The sequence below is a fragment of the Anolis sagrei genome, chromosome 2, assembly GCF_037176765.1.
Source record: "Anolis sagrei isolate rAnoSag1 chromosome 2, rAnoSag1.mat, whole genome shotgun sequence".
NCBI lineage: Eukaryota > Metazoa > Chordata > Lepidosauria > Squamata > Dactyloidae > Anolis > Anolis sagrei.
Window position 1 is genome coordinate 262,099,956 of NC_090022.1, and position 25,629 is coordinate 262,125,584.

The 25,629-nt window shown below is 42.1% G+C and overlaps 1 protein-coding gene across 1 annotated transcript in view; it reads left to right on the forward strand.

Moving 5' to 3' along the window:
* Positions 1 to 1,083: 1,083 nt before the first annotated feature.
* MAP1B (microtubule associated protein 1B) overlaps positions 1,084 to 25,629 on the forward strand; it is a 99,785-nt gene continuing 75,239 nt past the window's right edge. The window contains exons 1-2 of the mRNA XM_060761691.2: positions 1,084 to 1,482; positions 15,414 to 15,515. Coding sequence (XP_060617674.2) covers positions 1,305 to 1,482; positions 15,414 to 15,515 — 280 coding nt within the window. The 5' untranslated portion in view covers positions 1,084 to 1,304. The remainder of the gene's footprint in view (positions 1,483 to 15,413; positions 15,516 to 25,629) is intronic.

Sequence of the window (25,629 nt, forward strand, 5' to 3'; positions counted from 1 at the left end):
GCTTGAGTAGGTCTTCATCATGAGTCCAGTAATTCTATCCAAGGGCATTATTATTATTATTATTATTATTATTGACACAAAAGCACAGTATGTCACAGCAAATGAGATCTTTATGCTGCATTTTGTATCACAAAATCACAAGTTGAACATTTCCCAAGCGTCTAGGACTGTGTGATGTATTTTTGAATGATGCACGCAGATCCAATTATTATTATTATGCGAGAAGATGCAACCACTCCATCCTCCAGGAAATAAAGCCCGACTGCTCACTGGAGGGAAGGATAGTAGAGACAAAGTTGAAGTACTTTGGCCACATCATGAGGAGACAGCAAAGCCTAGAGAAGACAATGATGCTGGGGAAAGTGGAAGGCAAAAGGAAGAGGGGCCGATCAAGGGCAAGATGGATGGATGGCATCCTTGAAGTGACTGGACTGACCTTGAAGGAGCTGGGGGTGGTGACGGCCGACAGAGAGCTCTGGCATGGGCTGGTCCATGAGGTCACGAAGAGTCGGAGACGACTGAATGAATGAACAACAACAAAATTATGATTATTTGTGTCAGGAGTGACTTGAGAAACTGCAAGTCCCTTCTGGTGTGAGAGAATTGGCCATCTGCAAGGACGTTGCCTAGGGGACACCCGGGTGTTTTGATGTTTTACCATCCTTGTGGGAGGCTGGAGCTGACAGAAGGAGCTCATCCGCGCTCGAACCTCCGACCTGTGGGTCTTCAGTCCTGCTTGGCACAAGGGTTTAACTCGCTGCGCCACCGGGGCTGCTATCCCTGGGATGAATGAGGGGGTAAATCAGGGAGGGGCTGCGGTGGGCCAAAGCCTCCTCTCTTCTCCCTTCTCGGGGGCTGCAGGCCCACCTCATCCTTTCTGTTTCCGGAGGCAGCGATGGGGATGATTTGCTGCAGATGACATCAGCTGCCTGGGCTGGAAGCCGGCAAAGCAGGAGGGAGGGAGGGAGGGAGGGCGCGTGGCTCTGGCGCCCCCCCTCCCCTTCCCCATCTCTATCCCTCCTCCTCCTCCTCCTCCTGGTCGCAGCCCCGTCTCGGTATAAAAACCCTCCCGCCTCCTCGCCCGCCTTCACTCGCCCTGCTGCCTGGAGCGCGGCGTTGTCTCTCCTCCGCCCGGCCTCTCTCTCTTGCTCTCTCTCTCTGTGCCCCCCTCTCTCCCTCCCTCCCTGCGGGCCCCCGCCTTTGCCGAGGGAGGCGCCTTGGAGCTCGAAGCCTCTCGGCCGCCGAGGGAGAAGCGCCAGGAAAGGCGGGAGGAGGCGTCGTCGTTGGCGCGGGGCTTGGCCAGGATGGCGGCGGTGGTGCTGGAGCCGGAGACGGAGCCTTCCTGCAGCCTCCCCGGCGCCGTGCCCGCTTCGCCCAGCCTCTCCCACCGCTTCCTGGACACCAAGTTCTACCTCCTGGTGGTGGTCGGGGAGCTGGTCACCGAGGAGCACCTGCGGAGGGCCATCGGGAACATCGAGCGAGGTCAGCAGGAGCCCCTTCCCCGCCCTTCCCTCCTTCTCTCCTTGAGCGGCTCCTCTCCTCCTCCTCCTCCTCCTCCTCCTCCTCCTCCTCCTCCTCCTCCTCCTCCTCCTCCTCCTCCTCCTCCTCTGCGGGGAAAAAGGGAGCAAAGCCCATCCAGAGGAGACCTACAGGTTGCAGTGAAGTCCTCCATGCTGCTCTGCAGCAATGGGAAGGGTGGGCTGGAGGGAGGGCTGGGTCCTCTTCCCTCCTTTGGAGCTGGAAGGGCGGCTGCGTGCTTCTTTCCCCAGGAAAGGTCCTCCAAAGGGGACTCGGAGGCCGGCGCTTCCGCCTGCTCCTCCCCGCTTTGTATTGCATGGCTCCAGAGGCAGCGGCGCCCCTCTCCTCCCCTTGACCCCCTTTACAGACCCCCTTTAGACCTCTCTATTGTGTTCCGAAGAGGGTCCCGGCGAGGATGGAGGGCGCCGCAGTGAGGAGAGAGCGGACAGACATGGCCCCTTTGAGAAGGAATGACTTGGCTTTTCCTGTTCTCCATCAACCTTGACTGGAAGGGGAAAGCACCCAGTGGCGTCCATCCTCAGGCCCCTTCCACACAGATGCAGGCAAAACGTCAGGAGAGAATGCTTCTGGAACATGGCCATACAGCCCGGAAAACACACTCCAACCCAAGGAGAGAACTTCAGGGCGCATCCTTGGAGAAGCCAAAGAGAGGGCAAGGATCCACTTGGGGCCCTTCCACACAGTTGAATGAAATCCCATATTACCTGCTCTGAAGTAGACTATATGGCAGTGTGGACTCAGCTAGTACAAAGCAGATACCGTGGGATTTTCTGCCTTGATAATTCTGGGGTCTAAGGCTGTGTGGAAGGACCACAAGTGGATCCTTGCCCTCTCTTTGGCTTCTCCACCCTGAAGTCCTCTAAGAAGAGCCTCTCCTGGGTTGGGGTGTGTTTTCCGGGCTGTATGGCCATGTTCCAGAAGCATTCTCTCCTGATATTTCTCCAGCATCTAAGTCCCTTCCACACAGCCTTATATCCCAGAATATCAAGGCAGAAAATCCCACATTGTCCTCTTTGAACTGGAATATATAGCAGTGTGCACTCAGGGCCCTTCCACACAGATATTGGGGGATTTCTTGCCTTGATATTCTGGGATATAGGGCTGTATGGAAGGGCCCTATGGCAGGCATCCTCAGAGGTGGTGAGGTCTGTTGGAACCTCTCCTGGCCTTGGCCAGAGCCTGGGAAGGGGGGAAATGGCAGGGAGGGGCCCAAGCGGGGTTTCCTTGGGATGCTGTGCCTAGGAGGGAGTTGGCTAAGGCAGGGCCACTCTCTCTGCCTTGGCTCCATCAGATGCGGTGCCTGGAGAGGGGTTTCTGCAGCAGCCTGCAAGGGAGGGGCAGCTGGGAAGGGAAGGGAAAGGAGGGAGGGAGGAGGCACCCAGGGAAAGGAGCAGGTCCTGGGCCTCTGGGCAGGAAACGTCTGCAGTTGCCTGGGGGGCATGTAGAGGCACCACGAATGTGGTCCTGGATGGAGTCCTGACTTGGGAGTGGGCTCCCTTAAATGTGACTTGAAACCTTATCTTCTTGCCATTGTGATGAGAGACGCATCTTCCCCATTCCCTGGAGCAGAGGTCATTGGGCAGCCCTTCCCTCTTTGCCCAACTGTTCCCTTTCCTCCTCTTGTCTGTGGTGCTGCTGCTTGCCTTCCTTGCCTTGCTTTGGCTGCCGGGGAGTCTGCCCAGAGATACCGGCAGCCTGTGGGCGTGGTGCAGTCCGCAGTGCGGTCCCCATGGCGGCCCAGAGCGGACAAAGGGCGTTCACACCGCCAAGGAGAACCGGATCAGGATGGGGCAATGGCCCTAAGAAGCCCCTCTGGACCATCCCTTGGCCTGTCCTCCCTGAAACTGAACTTTGAAGCATCTGGGCAGCTCCTGCTTTCTAAGGAATGCTGCAGTTCCCTTTGTTTCTAACTTTGACTCAGAAGTGGCTGCATTAGGGATTTCAACCACAACAAAAGGGTTTATTTTTTTTCCCTAGAAGAAGTGTCCGTAACAATAAATGAAAAGAGGACTCATTATTAAAATAATGCACACTTTCTCAACCTTGGCGCTCCCTTACTCCAGACAACTGCGGTTGGGGATTAGGGATCAGTAGGTCAAGTTAGCTTTTGTATTCAGAAACGCACAGTAGATCAGACTATTGGTGAAAACAAGTGGATTCTTTTTTTTTCTTTTTACACCATGGTCCTTCAATGCAACGCTGCATCTATTGTGCCAGCCTGAGAAAAGTAATTCAGCTGAATAAGTCCTGTGAATGCTGCATAGTGAATATGCATCACTAGATTTTATTTTTTTATCACAACTCTTTGTGAAATGCAACTTTTGAAACAAATATGATTTTATTTCTTATGGACTTTATTTGGAAAAAAAAGATGTGAGGTTTTGGGAGCCTGCCATTGTCAGAGAAGCCTTAGGCAATGCCTTGGTTGGGTTTGCGCTATATAGGTGTGGTTCAGCAGATGGAGGACTTCCGTTGGCTCTTTGTATTGTTACATCTCTCCTACAAGTGGTTTGAATTTCGTCATTACTTTCAGCATTGCTTCAATTTGTTGGGTAGCTAGCATCCTAGTGAAGACAGGGCCATCTGTACTGGTTGTGTGTGTGTGTATACATATGCACACATATATATGACCTTTTTAGTTGCTCCTATACCCCATTGCATAGTTACTCCAAACCTGATGAGACTAATCTTTGTCTTATATTCTTCCAATTGTCTTATTTCCAGTTTTACTTAGTTTTAAGTTAAGTCTGAAAAAGCTGCATTTGTCTTGAAGTTATTAATAATTCAAAACAGCAAATGGATATGCAACTATGCGTTATGTCCTGAGGTCATTTGATGTATATTTTAACCCATTAGGAATAATACAGATATCCAGATTTCCTAGACTTTTGGATACACAGTTGGTAGCTTCTTTATAAAATTTTAGATTTGAAACAGATAACGATACATACACACACACACACGCACACACACATATACATACCTTTAGAAAGGCAGCACTAAACATACACGTAGTTGGATGTTTAACCTTGATTGGGGAAATCAGATTTCTTTCTGTGATGCATATGTAAACTTCATTTTATTTCTTCTTTTTTGGAAAAAAAAATACTGCATTTTGTCATTTTAATGATGCATTCAGCACAAGGCCTTGAAGATGACAGTTAGCAAGGTCTGTGCTTTTGCTTCTTTGATGGATTCATGTGAATCACTGCAGAGAAATCAGAGAAGACATTGGGTTGTTGTGAATATTCTGGGCTGTATGGCCATTGTTGTATCCTAAGTGGTTTGGGGAATGATGATGATGATTATTTGTTTTTTATTTTAAATATTACACAGAGAAACCTTGAGATGATATGGTTTAAGAATTTGTGCAGAGCCGTTTGTTTCAATGCATACACATCCTTAAAACTCCTGGCTGCCTACAAAAACTCAAGATATGTGGGTGTGCCCAGATTGCTAATGGAGAATCCATTGTCGGATCTCCATCTTTCTCACAGAAGACAACAGACAGTCCTGTCTCAGTTGGACTTCAATGTGGTCACTTGCATTGATAACAGCTTATTTTCAACATTCTGATCACACTCTTTAGTTATTTTTCTTTTCTCTCTCTTCTTTTAGCAGGGAGATGAGAAGTGCTGAATCATAGGGCTGTATAGTCGAGACTAACACTGCATTGTAATATTACTGTATTTAATTTGAAAGCTAAGAAAGATAGTGGGTTGCTGTGAATTTTCCAGGCTATATGTCCATGTTCCAGAAGCATTCTCTCCTGATGTTTCACTCACATCTATGGCAGGCATCCTCAGAGGTTGTGAGGTCAATTGGAAACTAGGCAAGTGAGGTTTATATATATATCTGTGGAATGTCCAGGGTGGGAGAAAGAACTCTTGTCTGTTGGAGGCAGGTGTGAATATTGCTCTTGGCCAACTTGATTAGCATTTAATGGCCTTTCAGTTTCAAAGCCTGGCTGGTTGCTGCCTGTGGGAATCCTTTGTTGGGAGGTGTTAGCTGGCCCTGATTGATTCTTGTCTGGAATTCCCCTGCCTTCACACAGAACAGCCTTGCTTAGGTGCTAAAGGGAAGGGATATGAGGTGCAGTTGCTGGCTGGGTTGTTGTGAGTTTTCCAGGCTGTATGGCATGTTCCAGAAGTATTCTCTCCAGATGTTTCACCCACATCTATGGCAGGCATCTTCAGAAGTTGTGAGGTCTGTTGGAAACTAGGCAAGTAAGTTTTATATATCTGCAGAATGTCCAGAGTGGGAGGCAGGTGTGAATGTTGGAATTGGCCACCTTGATTAGCACTGAATGGCCTTAATAAAATAATAATAAATATTTATTTATATAACTTCCTATCTCACCAAGGGGGCTCAAGGTGGTTTCCAACATATAAGGCAAAACATTCAATTGCCAAAAAAAGGAAAAAAACTTACAGACAAATAAAATTAAAATAAATATCATAAAACATAAAACCCTACTAAAACATACATGAAAATTTAAAAACCAATTTCATTATATCTCCATCAGACAGGTTCAAAATACAAAAGGCCAACATTACAAAGTGGACACAACCAACTATAAAAGGCTGGGCCAGGGATAGTGCAACAGTGTATATAGGCCTTGCAGCTTCAAAGCCTGGCTGGTTGCTGCCTGGGGAGGATCCTTTGTTGGGATGTGTTAGCTGGTCCTGATTGATTCTTGTCTGGAATTCAGGGCCAGCTAACACTGCCCGGCTAACATCAATCAGGGCCAGCAAAAATTCCTATCAAAGGAGCACCCCAGGCAGCAACCAGCCAGATTTTGAGGCTGCAAGGCCAAGGCTAATCAAGGTGGCCAATTGCAACATTCATCCTTGCCTCAAGCAGACAAGAGTTCTTTCTCCCACCCTGGACAATCCACAGATATATAAACCTCATTTGCCTAATTTCAAAGAGACATCACAACCTCTGAGGATGCCTGCCATAGATGCAGGTGAAGCCTCAGGAGAGAATGCTTCTGGAATATGGCCATACAGCCCGGAAAACTCACAACAACCAAGTGATTCTGACCATGAAAGCCTTCGACAACACGTTAAGAAAGATATATAGTTAAAGTTTTATTTTTGCATACAAACGGCCATTCTTGCATTAAAATCAACATCCTTAAAATTGCTGAATGGGACTGCCAAATGTTCTGTAGCGTGATGACCCATATTTTTGCAGCCCCCCCCCCCCAAAAAAAAACTCACAGGGGAGGATGTAGCACGCACACTAACAAATCTCAGTTCCAACATTCACACAATTGACTGTGAATACGTTATCTGCTTAACATCTCCTATATCATAAAAACAGAAATGTTTCTAATAATGGCAAGATAATCTCATCCAATCAGTTTTATTGTGATCATAAATCCATGATAAAAGAACAAGTAAAGGCAGAGCATCGTGGAAAACCATGATGAAATAAACAGTTCCCATGTTTAAGTATTACTCTATACTTTTTTTTAATGCTGGAAGACATAGACTTTGAAGACGACATGATAATAAAATGCTTTAGTAAAAGGCGGTGAGATTGAAGAGGAGCAACAAGCTTGTACAGATTTAACAGATCTAGCTCAGGATAGTGTATTGTTGATAATTTCTTATACAGGATAGGGCGAGAATTAGTAAGCAATTCTTCTCATTCAATTTGAATTTCACTGTATATGCTCTAGAGGAGGTATGGACCAACTTGGACCCTCCAGGTGCTTTGGACCAACTCCCACAATTCCTAACAACCTCAGGCCCCGTCCTTTCCCACAATTCCTAACAGCCTCAGGAAGAGGTCTGAGACTGTTAGGAATTGTGGGAGTTGAAGTCCAAAACACCTGGAGGGCCCAAGTTGGCCCAGTTGGCCCAGGCCTGCTCTAGAACAATTACTGAAAACTGCCCTCCAGATTATTTGGACTGCAATTCCCAGATCTGTCAATCATTAGTCATAGCACTTGGAGCTGATAGGAGATGCAATACGTTTGGAGAGTACCAGGTTGTCAAAACTGCTCTAGGGTAAACACCCTTGACAGCTATATACTTATGTGTAATCATGAAGACCTCATATTGACCTTGATAGGACTGTAACCATTATTCTGTTAGACTGTAGCCTTATTTTCACCCCCCAAGTGTCAGGGATCATCAACACATTCATTCCCTTCAATGGCTTTAGAAGAGACACAAGGGTCATTTGGCCCTCAAGCTGTTGATGAACTCTTTACTCTCATTTGAGCTCACTATTGTTCAAGCTTACTGGGATTGTTTTGAATTAAACTAGTGACATTTTGACAGCTGTAGGCTCATCAGCTCTGCTGGAGCGCTGTCTGAGGATTTAACATGTGTGAAACTGGTTGCCACATACAAATCAACCAGCTTTGGCACACTGATCTTCAAGCATGAAAATTGTTTGGTTTGGTTTCTAGCATGCAACCATAACAGTTGGGGTTAAACTTTTGATTAGACCTGTATTAGAACGGCTGTAAGGGATTTGGTGGCTGGCTACATTGGCTATCTGTAGGACTTGGTTGGTGAGGGTCATGGAGATGCTTCCCCTACTTCTGTGTTAGAGGCCTATTCCTCAGTAGAAGCATGCCCATTTTGTACACATCATGTCCCACAATCACTCCATGGGATTTCCAGTTATAAAAGCTTTGGGATCAGGTAAAGGGAAAGATGATTGCCTATGAACTTCTGCAGGTCAGAGTAAACACTACAGTATTGGGCCAGATCAGTGGTTCCCAACCTGTGGTTCATGGACCACCTGTGGTCCGCAAGAACGAACATATGGTCCATGGCCTCACTGTTACTGCACCATTGCAATGAGAGCGACTGGACTTGTGAAACCTTCTTATAGTGCCATGGCTTATTAAATATAGTTTTCTGTGGGTGAGCAGATGGTGACTACTGAGTGGCATATGTTCTGTATCTGAAACTAGAGCTTGTGTGGTCTATCCAATGCAATTTTCGGAATCAGCACCCCAAATAACCAAAATGAATCTAAAGTTGAACAAAAACCAATTCTCATGTTCTTGATCCCAGAAAAAACTTTCATATTGTCATATGGCAGCTCATAGAAAATACTGTTCAGTGGAGATGGCTGAAATATTTGGCTCAAGATCATCAATGATGTCATGAGTTACAGGATGAATGCTGGAGGATGAATCAGCTCGCCTCATCTTGTACTCTGACACATTTGACAATTACTGAATATCAGAGGTTACCATGAAAAGCAGTGAGTGATGTCCATTCTAACTCATTGAGGCTCTAGTATAACTATCCTAAAGGCACCAGATCTCCTTTGATTTTGGAAGCTAAGCTGGGGCAGTACTTGGATGGGGGACCACCAATGGATAATAGGTGCTCTCGTTTGTTTTTCAGAGGAAGGAACTACCCTTCACTATTCTTTGCCAAAGAAAACACCATGAAATTAATGGGGTCTAAGTGAATTGAAAAATTAAGTTGCATGTACATATACGCATACACACAGATGATTATCTGGATTAAAGTTCTAGTGAATTTGGACACACCCTCCCCCACCCAAATTTGAATATATTACAGTTTTGTTCATGTCTGCTCAGAAGTGTGTAGACACAAATGGGGTTGCTATGTGCACATATTAAAGAGGAGAATCAGTGAAGAACACTTAATGTATGGTTTATTGACTGTTTTTCATTGAGATATATATATGGTTTATTGACTAGTTGGAACCCCCAGTGGCACAATGGGTTAAACCCTTGTGCCAGCAGGACTGAAGACTAACAGGTCGCAGGTTCTAATCCGGAGAGAGCATGGATGAGCTCCCTCTGTCAGCTCTAGCTCCCCATTGCGGGGACATGAGAGAAGCCTCCCACAAGGATGATAAAACATCAAAACATCCAGGCGTCCTCTGGGCAACGTCCTTGCAGACGGCCAATTCTCTCACACCAGAAGCAACTTGCAGTTTCTCAAGTCGCTCTTGACACGAAAAAAATTGACTAGTCAAGTACATTGTAATGTTCACTTGGAAAATATTTATATTTGTTCCTATTTGAATACTTGCAAGTTTAAGTTGGACTACTAAAAATGCACACATACAAAAGGAATCATATATTGTATCTTGTATCCCATCTTTTCTCAATGGGAACACATGAGTGACATACATTCCAAGGGACAATGAACATACTCTGGTTTTCAGTCCAAATGATAAAGGAGGTAAGGATCTGGACAAAAGCTCACCACAGGGTCAGTACTTTGGATAGCTCCTCTAAGGTTTTGAGTTAAATCCAGAGCAGGTTGCTCACAGAGGAGTTGCCAGCCATGATGGTATCCCTCCTTTGGCCTAAATCCAAAGCATTGGGTGCTGGGTTCCTAGTGCAACACAGCTTTTCACTTATCCAATATTTGGCTCTGGGCACAACACAAAAACTGAACTCTATGGGATTTCTCAGCACTCCAGATCAAGTTTAGTAGAGTCTGCAGTAGAAATTAACAACTTTTGAATCTGGAAGCAAAACTATTCTCTAACAGACATCTTCTCCTGTTAGTAATAGAATGTCCTTCCCACTTTATTATCACAGTGAACATGTAAAATAAGTCAGCTAAGAGACACAAGCGAGTTGCATGCCCTAGATTTCTCAAATACTAGTCTAGCACATTAATTACTGTTTGTTATGTGTGTGTTCTTTCTAGTAGGATATCAAAAACTTAATTGTGATGTTGGATAGTTTCAGTTTTACTCTATCATACCTATTCAATGAAAGCCAACATGGTGTAGTGGTCTGAGTATTGACTTTGACTCTGAAGACCAGGGTTCAAATCTCTCAGAGGGCTTGCTATTGGCTTTCTGAAGTTTTGGCAGCAAGGAACTCATAAAAGCCAATAGAAAGCCCTCTCTGATCAAATCCCGTCAAGAAAACCTGTAATAAATTCACCTTATGGTCACCATAAATCAGAAATGAATTGAAGGCATATAGAAAACACCTATTCATTATGTTATTGGTTAACCTCATAAAACAGTGAAAATGAGAAATTTTATGCAGCAACATATTATAGTTTTAGCATGGGAGTGATTTCACCTCATATCATGACATCAGATCACTGTTGCATAGTGAAACTAATTTTAAAAAACCTAACTTTATATTCACGATTTGGACCATAAAATAATAAAACTATCTCATAAACATCTACCAGATCTTTATTATGTTTTACAATAAATAAATAATTTTAAATTAATTTAAATTTTTATTTGTACCCTGCCACCATCTCCCCAAAGGGACTCAGGGTGGTTAACAAAGCACTCAAGGTGCCACACATAAAATAGAATAACATATCATCAAAACAATACACAATTTGAGTGAATACAAATGAATACAGCCTCAAAAATTTCTAAAACACAATAATATCTGTGAGTTATTTGGTTTCTTCAAGCACAAACTAAAGTGCCGAATAGCAATGGTCAATGTCATCACATGCCCATAGAATATTACTCCAGGTCAAAGGCCCATGTAAATAGCCATGTTTTAGGCTAGAAAAGACGTTTTGTAGATTTGGGGCTAATCTAATCTCTCTAGGGAGGGCATTCCAGAGCCAAGTAGCCACCACTGAGAAGGCCCTCTCTCTCGTTCCTACCAACTGCACCTGTGATGGTGGTGGGACTGGGAGAAAGGCCTCCCCAGCAGATCTCAGGTCCCATAATGTATTAGTAGAATTCATCTGTTAATAACTTCCATTCATACTTCTTTACTGACTGCAGTCTATATAAGCATGGATGTGTTTATGTGTCTGAAGTCATCTGCTGACTTCTGGTGATTCAATGAGTTTTATTAGGTTTTCTTATTTCTTATTATTTCTAATTTCATTTTATTTCTACCCTGCCTTTCTCCCCATGGGGACTCAAGGCGGCTTACAATAACATGACACAATCCAATAAATTTAGAAATATGACAATTATAAAAGTTTAGAAAAACAAGTTAAAAACAATTAAGACACAATTAAATGTTTGTGTCATGAATTCAAGATACAATAAAATAGAATAAAGATACTAATGCAGTTAAAAATGACATTTAAGACTAAACAGAATCATAGAATCACAGAGTTGGAAGAGACCTCATGGGCCATCCAGTCCAACCCCCTGCCAGGAAGCAGGAGAATTCATTCAAAGCACCCCCAGCAGATGCCCATCCAGCCTCCAAAGAAGGAGCCCCCACCACACTCCAGGGCAGAGAGTTCCACTGATGAACATCTTCCCCAGCTCCCAGCCAGAACCCCCCCCCCCCCGCAGTAGAATTAAAGGGATAGGATGTTGCCTTCGATTTTACATTAACCAGAACAGTTTGGCCAATTACAGTACAAACCTAAAAAACCAAGCCAGCAAGGTTTACTTTCAGGTAGACAAGTATTATGGATTATGGCCTTGAACTTTCTTTTACCTTCATAGATGTTTCAGCTTTGTTTAAAATCTTGCCATCTGAAAAGAGGCAGGTGACCTTTTGAAATATGACAGAGCAACTAGTTTGGATTTGTTTAGAAAACATCTGCATTTATCTTGTCATGTAGAACAATGGCTTGCAGGTATTTTTAATTTTTAGAGAGCACAACCCTTAAACTGTCCACAATTATTATGTCCATTTCATCTTTAGCATTTGACTTCTTAAAAGTTCTGAATTGTGAGGAAGCCTTTCCTAAACAAATTGTAAATGTCTTTTGAAAAAGCAACAAAAAAATTGGCTACTTTGAATTCAACATTCCAGTGCTACAAATTAACTAGGATTTATTTTTGCGGAAATAGAAATGTAAGCTAATCATCTCTAGGATCTTTGGAAGGCAATGTAAAGTATAACAAAGTATAATAATTAGCTATTTGGCTGTACAGCTGTATTTAGCTCCACGCTTGCTTGAACCAGAGTTTGAGTAGTTGAGCATTTTTAGTGGGGAATTCTGAGAACTAGAGAGAGGCATCGTGGTGCCATGGCTTGAGCCCTGGACTGTCACTCTGGAGATGAGGGTTCAGTTCCCCACTTGGCCATGGAAACCCATTGGGTGATAAGGGGATCACACTTTGTATATGAACTAAATTGTAATATATACAAATTGCGATCCCTTCAGTCACCCAATGGGTTTCCATGGCCAAGTGGGGAACTGAACCCTCGTCTCCAGAGTCGCAGTCTGGGGCTCATCCTCAGAAAACCCCATTATTAGGGTCACCTTAGGTAAAGGCTTCCCCTTGACATTAAATCTAGTCATGTCCAACTCTCATTTCCATGTCTAAGCCGAAGAGCTGGCATTGTCCGTAGACACGCCCTAGGTCATGTGACCAGCATGACTGCATGGAGCACCATTAGGGTCACATTAGGGTTTCCATAAATTGGAAATAACTTGAAGGGAAACAGTAAGAATAGTCCAATGAAGTAACTTAAAAGTTTCACATGAACCTAACTATAAGCAGTTTCATTCTGTTCTTAATTACAGTACTGTATTAGTCAACTTAACATATAAGGTTTTGGGGCCATAATTGTGGATTTTGATTTGACCATAGATAAGTCGAGGGTTATTCGGTGGAGAAGGGAAAAAGCCAGTATTGCCTCAGGGGGCCAATTGCCCCTGGTTGCTGCTGCCATTATTGCCCTGCATTCAGAGAAGCCAGGAGCAACACCATGGCAAATAGAGTTGAGGGGATTGGTGCCTTTAGATTCTCCCAGGACAGATTAGATCCTTCCTTTTCCCACTCTTCCTAGATAAGGGGATGGTTGTTTTTAAAATAAGAGTTAAGGTATAGTAGAACTATGGATCGGTTGGGCCAGATTTTTGGCCACTCTACTCAGAGAAAAGGATGGTGCCTTTCAAAATAAGAATTAAGGTACTGTAGAGCCTAGCCAGATTTTTGGGTTGGTTTTTTGACTAAAATTTCTAGACTTGCACATGAGTATGTAGGGTATATATTTTTCTAGACCTCCATTTAATTCAAACAAAGCTTGACGAGTGATCAATAGAGTCTTTTCAATGGTAGCATTCAAGTTCAGAAATACCCTATCCAGGCAGACTCTCTGGGTATTTCTATGTTGTCCTTATAGGAGTACCCAAAGACCTTTGCCGGATCTTTGAAATGACCTCTCAAAAATACAGTTGTAGTTTAAATAGTTTTCAAGACCAGAGTTCTTTCTCTCATCCTGGACATTCCACATATATATATAAACCTCACTTGCCAAGTTTCCAACAAACCTTACAACCTCTGAGGATGCCTGCCATAGATGTCAGTGAAATGTCAGGAGAGAATGCTTCTGGAACATGGCCATACAGCCTTTAAAACTCACAGCAACCCAGGTTTCAAGGTTGTTTGATACTGTTTTTCAAGCTCTTCTATTTTGGGCATTAAATATCATTACTCAGGGGAAAAATATTCAATAAATTCAAGGGACAATCACCTGTCTTATGACACATGAACAGAGCACCTTTGCTCTGAGGAACCCTCACTCTAGTAGCTATGCTTTGAAGAAATAGGTGGCTCAGACCCTGCAGGCTTCTTCTGTGTTTCCTCAACTCCCTCTTGTTGGTCCATTCATAAGCCTATGAAAATTACATCTCATTGTACAATATAATTCATGTTGTACATCATGCATGCAACTTCCAGCAACAGGTTTCTGAGTTAAAGCTTTTACTTCTGACAAATTTGTGAACAAAGGGTTAGAATGAATGTTACAGATTTTAAAAAGAGACAATTAAGTGTTGAGGGTCAGTCACATTCTTTTGTGCTTTAACCACCATTTCTGATGCAGTATAAGACTGGTGACTGTTTGTATATTCTTCTTCCAGTATATTTAAATCTAAAGAAGTAGAGAGTCTAGATCAAAATAGAGACTGCTGAGGCATGATGTCCCCAGACCAGTATATGTTCGGAGAAAACTTTGGGAAAATTACTTATTTGGACTAAAACAGTGGTTCCCAACCTTTGGCCCTCCAGGTGTTTTGGACTTCATCTCCCACAGTTCCTAACAGCTGTTAAGCTGGCTAGGATTTCTGAAAGTTGAAGTCTAAAACACCTGGAGGCACCGGGGTTGGGAACCACTGGACTAAAGTGTCCACAATTGAGCACTCAGCTGGTGTGATGGGTGCTGGAAATTCTAAGGTCTGACACAAAAAAATAAGCTTTCCAAACTGGGTTTTGGAACAAGTTAGAGTAATTTTGTATCTCTATTGCATTGCATCCATAGTCATTTCTGTGTTTAGGAAAAGTGTAGGCTCATATTTTGTGACATTTATTCAGCAGAATATGAAAAACAAACTTCCTTTATTCTCTCTTTTGAAAATAAGAGATGTACAAGCTGTCCCTGGGCAGAATCCATTGGGATATTATGTAACTATTTATTTGGAGGTTTTCATATTAAGTTGCAAACTCAGTCTAAAAATATGTAGCAATTGGTTATTCCACCAGCTTACTACAAAATGGCAGATGTAGCTTTGAAGGTGAACAGTGCTGGTAAATATTTGTGCTAACTTCTAGAATTCTAGTATTATTATTATAATTATTACTAAAAGAAATAGAAAATGACATAGAAAATGAGAATAGGTGAAACATTATTTTAAATGGCTTTTTAAGAGTAGATTCTCGAGATCAGGCATGGGCCAACTTGGACTCTCCAGGTGTTTTGGACCTCAATTCCCACAATTCCTAACAGCCTCAGGCCCCATCCTTTTCTCCCTTAAGCGACTGAGGGGGAAAAGGAGGGGGCCTGAGCCTGTTAAGAATTGTGGGAGTTAAAGTCCAAAACACCTGGAGGGCTGAAGTTTGCCCATGCCTGCTCTAGATGGAATTTACCAAAAATTTGTTGAAGAAAGTATACATTGCAATCTTATCTAAGAATTAATTATGCATATATATCTTGTTTTGCTTTGTAGGAATCCGATCTTGGGACACAAACCTAGTAGAATGCAACTTGGATCAAGAACTTAAACTTTTCGTGTCTCGCCATTCAGCTCGATTCTCCCCTGATGTGCGAGGTGAGTCTTTCCTTTCTGTTTTTACCTGTAAATAGCACATATATATTTAAAACATTTATGTGAAACTGGTTTCAGCTTAATTCAGGCATTTTGGGAATACAGTAATGCTTAGTAAAACTGAAAGCAGTAGGAAAAGAGGGAGAGTGCAGTTTTGGTGTATTGGCCTAATCAAGTAACCCATAGCTCTGAGTTGGTGAGACCTGAGCAAGGCAGTTTGTAACCAGAGGTTTGGAAAGCTTGTCATTCATAGGACTGTCAGAAGCCAAAGCCAACTTGACAACAAACAACAACAAACACCAACTTTTCCCCAGGGAAGTCAGAATGTCATTTTTGCTTAGCTTCCAAGAGGATGTCAGAACTGTAGTATTGTGTGATGTCTTTGCTCTAGTCTTTTTTTAAACAAATGTGTACTACTATTTTCCCTTTATATTGTGATCATTTTACACATTGATTTAATGGTCCTGGTGGGTAGAAGAGCAATCTATATATTAGTTTACTAAATAAGTAACAGGTAGATTTTTTAAAAGCTAGTTATGGCAGTTGTAGTTTTGATTTCTGCCTTAGCCTTGTTTGCATTCTTAGACTTGGTGGATTCCCCTCCAAACCCAGCTTTATAATGAAAATATGAGTAAGAAGCATAAGGATAAAGAAACATAACATGGATTTGATTATTTTTTTCCTTCTGGCCTTTTAAAAAGGGAAACAAAAATCCTTTGCAGAGTCATCTAAATGGCACATTCCATTGTGCTGTATGTCAAGTTGATTTTCAGCACGCTCTTGCTTGGGCCCTTGGTTCGACCATGACTCATTAGTTTTTTCCTCTGTGGTGCATGATGGAACATCCAACATCCTGTTGTGCAGTGTGTCCCACTTTTCCCTGTGCATGCCTGCTTCATTATACAGCCATTTAGTAGCTGAACAGTGGTATAAGAAATCTGGGAGAGCCACAGCTCCCATTTTCTCCCAGATGCAGACATGCCATTGTGTGTTGCACAGGCACTCCATTCCCTCCCCAGAGCGCTAAATAGCCATATGGGTATGATCTCCACTGGGAAATTGCCCTCTGCATCAACATCAAAGTGATGACAGTCCAGTGCAATTCCATGTGTGAAGCATTATCCTCTTATAGGTCAAATGGTAGGCAGTAGGTTTGTATCCATGTCTTGAACTTTAGCTTGACTACATTTTTGACAGTTCTATTTCAGAATACTTCATTGCTATAGCTCAGATATGGGCAAACTTGGGCCCTTCTGGTGTTTTGGACTTCAACTCCCACAATTCCTAACAGCCTCAGGCCTGAGGCTGTTAGGAATTGTGGGAGTTGGGAGTCAAAAACACCTGGAAGGGCCAAATTTGCCCATGCCTGCTATAGCTCATGAATATTATTTTCCAGTTCAATTAATTTTAGGATTAAGGAGACACAATGGGTTTGGATCAACAACTCTTTGAATATTTGGCACATCAGAAAGCCAGTGTACAACTTGTTCAGAGCAAAGTTGGCAAATATATGACTTTCTATATTTCTTTGTGCTAAAGCCCTCCTCAGCCTAAGGCAGTGGTTCTCAACCTTCCTAATGCTGCGACCCCTTAATATAGTTCCTGATGTTATAGTGATCCCCAACCATAAAATTATTTTTGTTGCTACTTCATCACTGTAATTTTGCTACTGTTATGAATTGTAATGTAAATATCTAATATGCAAGATATATTTTCATTCACTGGACCACATTTGGCACAAATACCTGATATGCCCAAATTTGAATACCGGTGGGGTTGGGGGAATTGATTTTGTCATTTGGAAGTTGTAGTTGCTGGGATTTATTGTTCACCTACATTCAAAGAGCATTCCGAACTCTACCAACGATGGAATAGAATCAGTCTTGGCACACAGAATTCCCATGACCAAGAGAAAATACTGGAAGGTTTTGGTGGGCATTGACCTTGAGTTTTGGAGTTGTAGTTCACCTACATCCAGAGAGCACTGTGGACTCAAGCAAGGATGGATTCGGACCAAACTTGGCACGAATATTCAATATGTCCAAATGTGAACACTGGTGTAGTTTGGGGAAAATAGACCTTGACACTTGGGAGTTGTAGTTGTGGGATTTATAGTTCACCTACATTCAAAGAGCATTCTGAACTCCACCAATGATGGAATGGAATCAGTCTTGGCACCCAGAACTCCTATGATCAAGAGAAAATACTGGAAGGTTTTGGTGGGCATTGACCTTGGGTTTTGGAGTTGTAGTTCACCTACATCCAGAGAGCACTGTGGACTCGAGCAAGGATGGATTCGGACCAAACTTGGCACGAATATTCAATATGTCCAAATGTGAACACTGGTGTAGTTTGGGGAAAATAGACCTTGACACTTGGGAGTTGTAGTTGTGGGATTTATAGTTCACCTACATTCAAAGAGCATTCTGAACTCCACCAATGATGGAATGGAATCAGTCTTGGCACCCAGAACTCCTATGATCAAGAGAAAATACTGGAAGGTTTTGGTGGGCATTGACCTTGGGTTTTGGAGTTGTAGTTCACCTACATCCAGAGAGCACTGTGGACTCGAGCAAGGATGGATTCGGACCAAATTTGGCATGAATACTCAATATGTCCAAATGTGAACACTGGTGTAGTTTGGGGAAAATAGACCTTAACACTTGGGAGTTGTAGTTGCTGGGATTTATAGTTCACCTACAATCAAAGAGCATTCTGAACCCCACCAATGATAGAATTGGGCCACACTTCCCACACAGAACCCCCATGACCAACAGAATAAATAAAAATACTGTGTTTTCTGATGGTCTTTGGTGACCTCTCAGACACCACCTTACAACCCCCCCCCCCAGGAGCCCTGACCTCCACGTTGAGAAATGCGGACCTAAGATATCATAGGAAATAGTAAGGATCATGGGAATTGTGGTCAAATAAAATTTAGGAAACACATGTTTCTTTACATACAAAAGAACAGGGAAAGTTTTTCATATGCAGGGTTCTGTGAAGTTGCCTGAATCTGCAGATGTGTGTATTGAAACTACCAATTTGGATACAAATTTAGAAGATGCACGACAGCAAATTTCTCAGATCAAAGGCTGCTAAAATCTATTACTTGGGCAGAGTGTTTGATAGCATTATACAAATGCCTAAAATAAAGCTAATCCTCTTGCTCCTCTTCAAATGAAAAAAGCAAGATTTTATGTAGGTTCTGAGTGGCAAGATTTTAAAGTATTCTAGGAAACATTTCTAGGAAAAGTATTTATAGCTCTCTTTTGGACTAGACTTCTGTGCTTAGAGTGCCATCATGGAAGATTACAGTTCAAGTTGAATGTGACTAATTTGTCACCACCTTTATGGCATACAATTATGAATATGTTTCCAGTTCTCAAATCGTGGAACAAAAGACTGGAAAACTGTTTAAGATATCAAAAGTAGACTGTTTCACACTCATTAAATGCTGAAAAATTAATAAAATGAGATTCATGCGCATGCTTATTTTTTGTCTGCATAATAAGAAACAAGACACATGATTTCTTATTCCACATAATAAAAACCATGATAAGAAAATGTGCTTTTGCGTTTGCACATTTACTAATATCTCGTATTGTAGCTTTTGTGTGAGCCATTTTTCTACCATTCCTTACAATGCTTTGTGAAGTTAGTCATAAAATAGACAGGGAAGCATCTAGGGCTGGATCTATATTGCCCTGTATCCCAGGATCTAATAACTTGCTTATCCCAGGTTATACAGCAGTATAGACTCAGGCCTCATCCAAACCGCTGTATACATCTGTTTTGAACTGAATTATATGGCAGTATGGCACATATTGTGGATTATCTACCTTGATATTCTGGGTTATATGGCTGTATGGAAGGGCCCTCATATAATCCAGTTCAAGGCAAATAATCTGGGATCAGATCTGGGATAGAGCATCCAAGCTGACTTCTGAAGCATATTCCAGCCTTGTTGGGTTATTTTGCTTTAACCCAATTTTGCCCCACTTCAGGCAGTGTTGGGGAATACTTTGGAATTTGCTGTAAACTCTGGAGTATCATGGGGTTTCAGGCAGACTGCATAGCTGTATTTTGTCCCATACACTGTCCAGATAAACACTGCCCCTTCCTTGACTGATCAGCACAGAGAAAGGGGATGAAGGGGCTGTGGTGGTGCAATGGGTTAAACTGTTGAACTGCTGAATTTGCTGACCGGAAGGTTGGTGGTTCGAATCCGCAGGATGTAGTGAGCTCCCTCTGTTAGTTCCAGCTCCTGCCAACCTAGCAGTTTGAAAACATGCAAATGTGAGTAGATCAATAGGGACTGCCTCGGCGTGAAGGTAAGTGGTGCTCCATGCAGTCATGCCGACAACATGAACTAGGAGGTGTCTATGGACAACTCAGGCTCGTCAGCTTAGAAATAGAGATGAGCACTACCCCCCAGAGACAGAGATAAACTTTACCTTTATTTGTGTGTGACTGTGTTTCATTGTTTTGAGCCACTGAATTTTTGCCTTGTGCCTGTATATACTGGAATAAGCCCCAAATTCACTCTGGGGATATGGCAGAATACAAATAAAGTGTTGTTGTTGTTGTTGTTATGTGCCATTGCCACCATTGTTCCTAGCCATCCAGGGAGCTCCAGCCAGCAAGGGTGATTCTCTTCTTGTTCTTGATGACTGTGTGGGTGCCCCATTCTATTATCAGCAGCAGTGGCCATGATAACCAAGTGCCTGGATAGAGTTTTGTGGTCAGCTAGGAGTGACAACAACATAAAGGAGGTGTTGGCACAGTAGAGCAGATGTGGCCATCTGGACAAAGGCCCTGGATTCAGCATAAGTGTGTTGGGGCCAGACCTGCCCTAGGTCAGATTTACACTGCACTAAACTGCCCAGATGATCCCTAAAATAGACTGAAGTTAAATTACGAACCTTGACTGATGTTGCTGGCAGTTATTTATGTTAATGAAATGTGAAATCTAATTAATGGTTGCTGTGACAACAAATAATATTTCCCCAGTGTTGTGATGCAGTGGCATGCGCAAGGTAGACCCTGCTTCATTTTAAGCAGAAGGACACACAGAACATTTTCCACCATAAATTCATCTCTGTTGCATCAAATCTTTGCCAGATATCCTGTCCTTGAAAGTGTGGAGCATCTAATGGTGGATTAGAGTGAAATATTGATATCTATATTTTATCAGTCTCTTTCATGACACCTTGGGAAAACCAGAATATTTGTTCCAATGCTATTACCACTTACTTGGGATTAAGTTCAAATATATTTCTGAGTATTTTATTTGAATCACTATATTTTTATCTTGATCTTCAGTTTATGATACACATAATAATAAATAATAATAATAAAACTGGGATACAATCCAGAAGCCACCATCTCCCTGAAGGGACTCGGGGCAGATAACAAAGCACTCAAGGTGCCACACATAAAGCAGAATTACATATTATCAAAACAATACACAATCTGACTGAATACAAACAATGGACAGTGGCAATCGATAAAATTAAAAAAAAATTAAAATTCTAAAATGCAGTCATTCCTGTGGGTCATTGGGTTTCTTCAAACACAAGCTAAAGTGCCGAATAACTATGGTTGATATCATCACATGACCATAGTACATTACTCTAGGTAAAGGCCTGTGTAAATAGCCATGTTTTTAGGCTCGAACAGAAAGTTTGGTGATTTGGGGCTCATCTAGTCTCTCTAGGGAGACCATTCCAGAGCCAGGGAGCCACCACCGAAAAGGCCCTCTCTCTCATCCCCACCAACCATACCTGTGATGGTGGTGGGACCGAGAAAAGGGCCTCCCAGCATATCTCAAGGCTCACTTAATTAAAATGGTGGCTTAATTAAAATGTTTATAATATTGTACTGTATATTGGCCAGTTCAAATCTAAGCCTATTCTTTCCATTGCTTTCAATAGTGGAAAGTTGTGTCCCATAGGCCGATTGTGCTTTATGCCCACTTTTCCAATAAACGTTAAAAAAGTTGGGGGAATGAATGTATATTAATGCTAGTTTAAGTTAAAATAACTTTCATTCTCAAATTGTGGTGTGAAGAAAATTCAGTACTCCTTTGTATATGAGTATAATAAAGATGGAAAAATGACACTTGTTTTGGAATAAAGGAAATGAGTCATGATATTACTAACTCATTAAAAGACTATTGAAGGTAGGAGAGACAGTTATTCCTAGCATAACTAGGAGTTAATTACCATAGCTTGATAGATATCGATCTCCAACCACTACTCGCTGAAGTCTTTGATACACATTTTAGTATTTGGTGCTTTTGGTGAGAAAGAAAATGTAGACAAAGAGACTGTGGTTATATGAATTTAACTGATTCATGCAGATGGATCCTTACTTCATTTCCCCCATGGAGACGTTGCTGTTAGCAACAGTGTCATTGCCCCAGTGTCTCACTGTACTGTAATAAAGTAGGGAATACATATGTCTTTAAAAGTCCTTGGACAATGTTCACTTTGTCACACACAAAAAATGCATCCTGTGATTTCACTAGGTGTGATCAGCTTAAGAATGGAGTATGTAACTCAAGGGCAAGCCAGAATAACATTTGCTTCAGTAAGGTTTCTGTCTCGTGGCCTTTAAATGAAAACGTCTTTTGAATACATGAGCAGAAATGTTCACTGCCAAGAATATGACGAAGATTTTTATTCAAGATACTTATTGATGTAATACTACTGCAGATATCTTTAATATGCAATGCTCCTGCATGTGGGAAAAAGCATGAAACCCATGGAATGATCTCACACATGTTTACACCACAGCCATTACTGGAAAGTTTGACTTGAAGAAGTATTTCCTGTTAAAAACTGAAACCAAATCCAGGAATAAAATTACAATTGAAAACACTGGGGTATAAAGAGAGAGAGTTAGCAGTCTGATGCAATGCCATTTAAAAGTTGTACTTAATTATAGTTTTATTGTAAAATGCTTGCTATTACAACAAGATTAGAGCTAGAAACAGATCTACCATATTGAATCCTCTTTCACCTCCCTACCAATATAGAGATAATGTGCTTTTACTTAGGCAGTGGTTCTCAACTCGTGGGTCCCCAGAAGTTTTGGCCTTCAACTCCCAGAGATCATAACAGCTGTTAAAGTGGCTGGGATTTCTGGGGTTTTTAGGCCAAAACACCTGGGGACACACAGGCTGAGAACCATTGAGATAGAAAGAAATGCCAGAAAGAGGCAGGGAGGCTATGAAGCAAGAAAATATGTGTATGGACAAGCATAGAATAAAATGTTATGTATGGTATCTGTCAATTCTACCCTTCTGTTAATGTGGATTAAAACTTTGCTGCCTTTTTTCGCCTCTAAAGCATTCTAAGGGCCCTTCCACACAGCCATATAACCCAGAATATCAAGGCACATAATCCCACAATATCTACTTTGAACTGGGTTATCGGAGTCCACACTGCCATATAATCCAGTTCAATGTGGATTATGTACAGCTGTGTGAAAGGGGCCTAAATGTGCATTTACATTGTAGAATGAATGCAGTTTGGCACCACTTTAACCACCATGGCTCAATGCTAATGAATTGTGGAATCTGTAGTTTTATTAGGTCTTTAGCTTTCTCTGCTAAAGGCTGCTGATAACTTGCCAAACTACAAATCCTAGGATTACAATCCAGGCAGTTACAGTGGTGTTTGAATTGTTTTCATTCTACCAGCATATATGTATCCTAAGATTGCATTAGTACCATGAAAAAATAGCAAAAGAAGCTGCAATTCCTTATTGAATGAGGAGAGGAAAAAACTAAGAAAAGGGTGGGCCCATTCCAGGAAGCAGGACAACTGAGAAGGACTCGCCCAAGCATCCTAACCCCACATAAAAGTCTTGGAGTCAGCTCTGTTGTGTTGGTGGTTATTTCCAATTTATGGCAACCCTAAAATGAACCTACCACAGGGTTTTCTTGACAAGATTTGTCCAGAAGAGGTTTCCCCTAGCCTTCCTCCAAGACTAGGGGCCCATCTAGACAGTACCATTATTGTGGTATACTACAATAATGGAGGGGCTGTCCATACAACGTTCTGGACAGTCCCGAATTAATTTGCCACAAACCAGGAAAACCTTGGTTGATAGTGAATTAATTAGATAGTGGGTTTATTCCGTGCCTTCTTGGAAGGCTTGGGATAAACCCACTATTTCTGGTTCTGAACTGCAGAATACTGCAGTCTAGATAGTATTCCCACATTTTACCCGGCTAAATAAGCCTGGTAAACTGAGAATATCCACCCCCGCAAGCCCCCAGACCCCTTAGAAAAGTAATGAAACCCAGCTTCTATTACAGGCTTCGGCCTGCTGTCCCGGTGCATAGAAATGACGTGCCGGGAAGGGGGGGGGGAGGAAAATCACTCCCCCCTCCTGGCATGCTATTTCTATGTGCCGGGTGAGCTGGCCGAAGTCTGTAATGGAGGCTGGGTAAGTTTTCAGTACATTTCTAAGGAGTCTGGGGGGAGGGCCTCCAGAGGTTCTCTTGGGCTAGTCCCGAGAGAACGTCTGGACAACCACCCTAGAAAGTGCGTGCTTTCTGGGGTGGGTGTGGACAAGCCCCCAGGAAAAATCAGCGTTTTTAAAATGTAGATTCTCCTGGGATAAATGCCTGTCTTGATCTGCCCTACGAGATGTGACTTGCCTGAGATCACCCAGTGGATTTAATGGCCGAATGAGGATTGGTCTCCAGAGTTGCAATCCAGTGCTCTGGTACCTTGCGCTGACTTTCCCTCAAAACTAAACATGTATGCTGTCCATTTGCTATAGATACTGTTGCAATACTAGTGTTATGCTGAAATGTGTGGTAACTCTTTAAGGAGTGCCTTCTTGTTTAGGCAACCATTTTCACTATGAGTTTCATATAATGTTTACTTAGTAGCATCTGTCTGTTTTTTAATTGTTGCTGTTTTGGGATTTTATTGTGTTTTAAAATTACTTTTAATTAACTACCCCAGGGTTGATGTAGATCACCCGAAGGACAGGATATACATTTTTTGATAAGTAAATAATCAAAGTCCGTATTCATCATCTGTATAAACAGAACCATCCCAATAGGAGGATGTCATGATGTGGGGCAGGAGCATATTGCGTGCCAAGGGAAAGCTAGGATAACCCTTCCACCAGGAACTGCATTATGTCTTTCCTTCTAAAGAAGGTTACAATCTCTGGATGTTTTGACTTTCTAATTTTTGCCTTCTCTGTGATGTAGAATAAAGTTTGCGCTTCATAAGCCTTTGTGTCAATTTAATCAAATACCAGAACAAAAGAAATGAATTTGCACAGTTTGATCAGTAATACACCGTAATAAGACCTTAGTCTTTCAAACATTTCTAATTTTCTGACAATAAAGGTGAATGTGTGATTGGAAAAACTGTGAGAAAAGGGAAATCCAATTCATCCTCTGCTTGTCCTGTGTATGTGCACAAAATCCTCTTAAAATGAAAAGACAGCCCTTCACTCCTCACTTGTGACCCTTAAGAAACAGAAAGATATAGCATTCCAGTTGCAATACTTTTATATTCAGGTTCTTCAGATGGTTAAGTGCTTTCACTGAACATTAAAGTGACAACTCTCCTCTTCAATCTTCCCACACAAAGGAATCATGCCAGCCTTCTATTTTTTTGGTTGCTTGTAGAAACTTCTTTTAGTAATAGTGGTAGTAGTGTATAGCGATCACGGTTGAATATTTATTTTATTTTATTTACTCTATTTATACCCTGCCTTTCTCAACCCCTAAGGGGACTCAAAACAGCTTACATATTGGCAATTATTCAGTGCCTTAGAGTGACAAACAATTCTAATGACATTTAAATTAAAATTAAGATTAAAATTTAAAATTAATACATATTAAACATTTAAACATTACATTCAAAATTAAAATCACACCATCCATAATCATAGTTCATGGCCGTTCCATTAGCCATTGCACATATTTCATATCTATTACTTCACTGCAACTATTCTCCAAAGGCCTGATCACAAAGCCATGTTTTCTTTTCCTTCTGAAGGCCAGGAGGGAGGGGACTGATCTAATGTTGCTGGGGATGGAGTTCCACAGACGAGGGGCCGCCAATGAGAAGGCCTT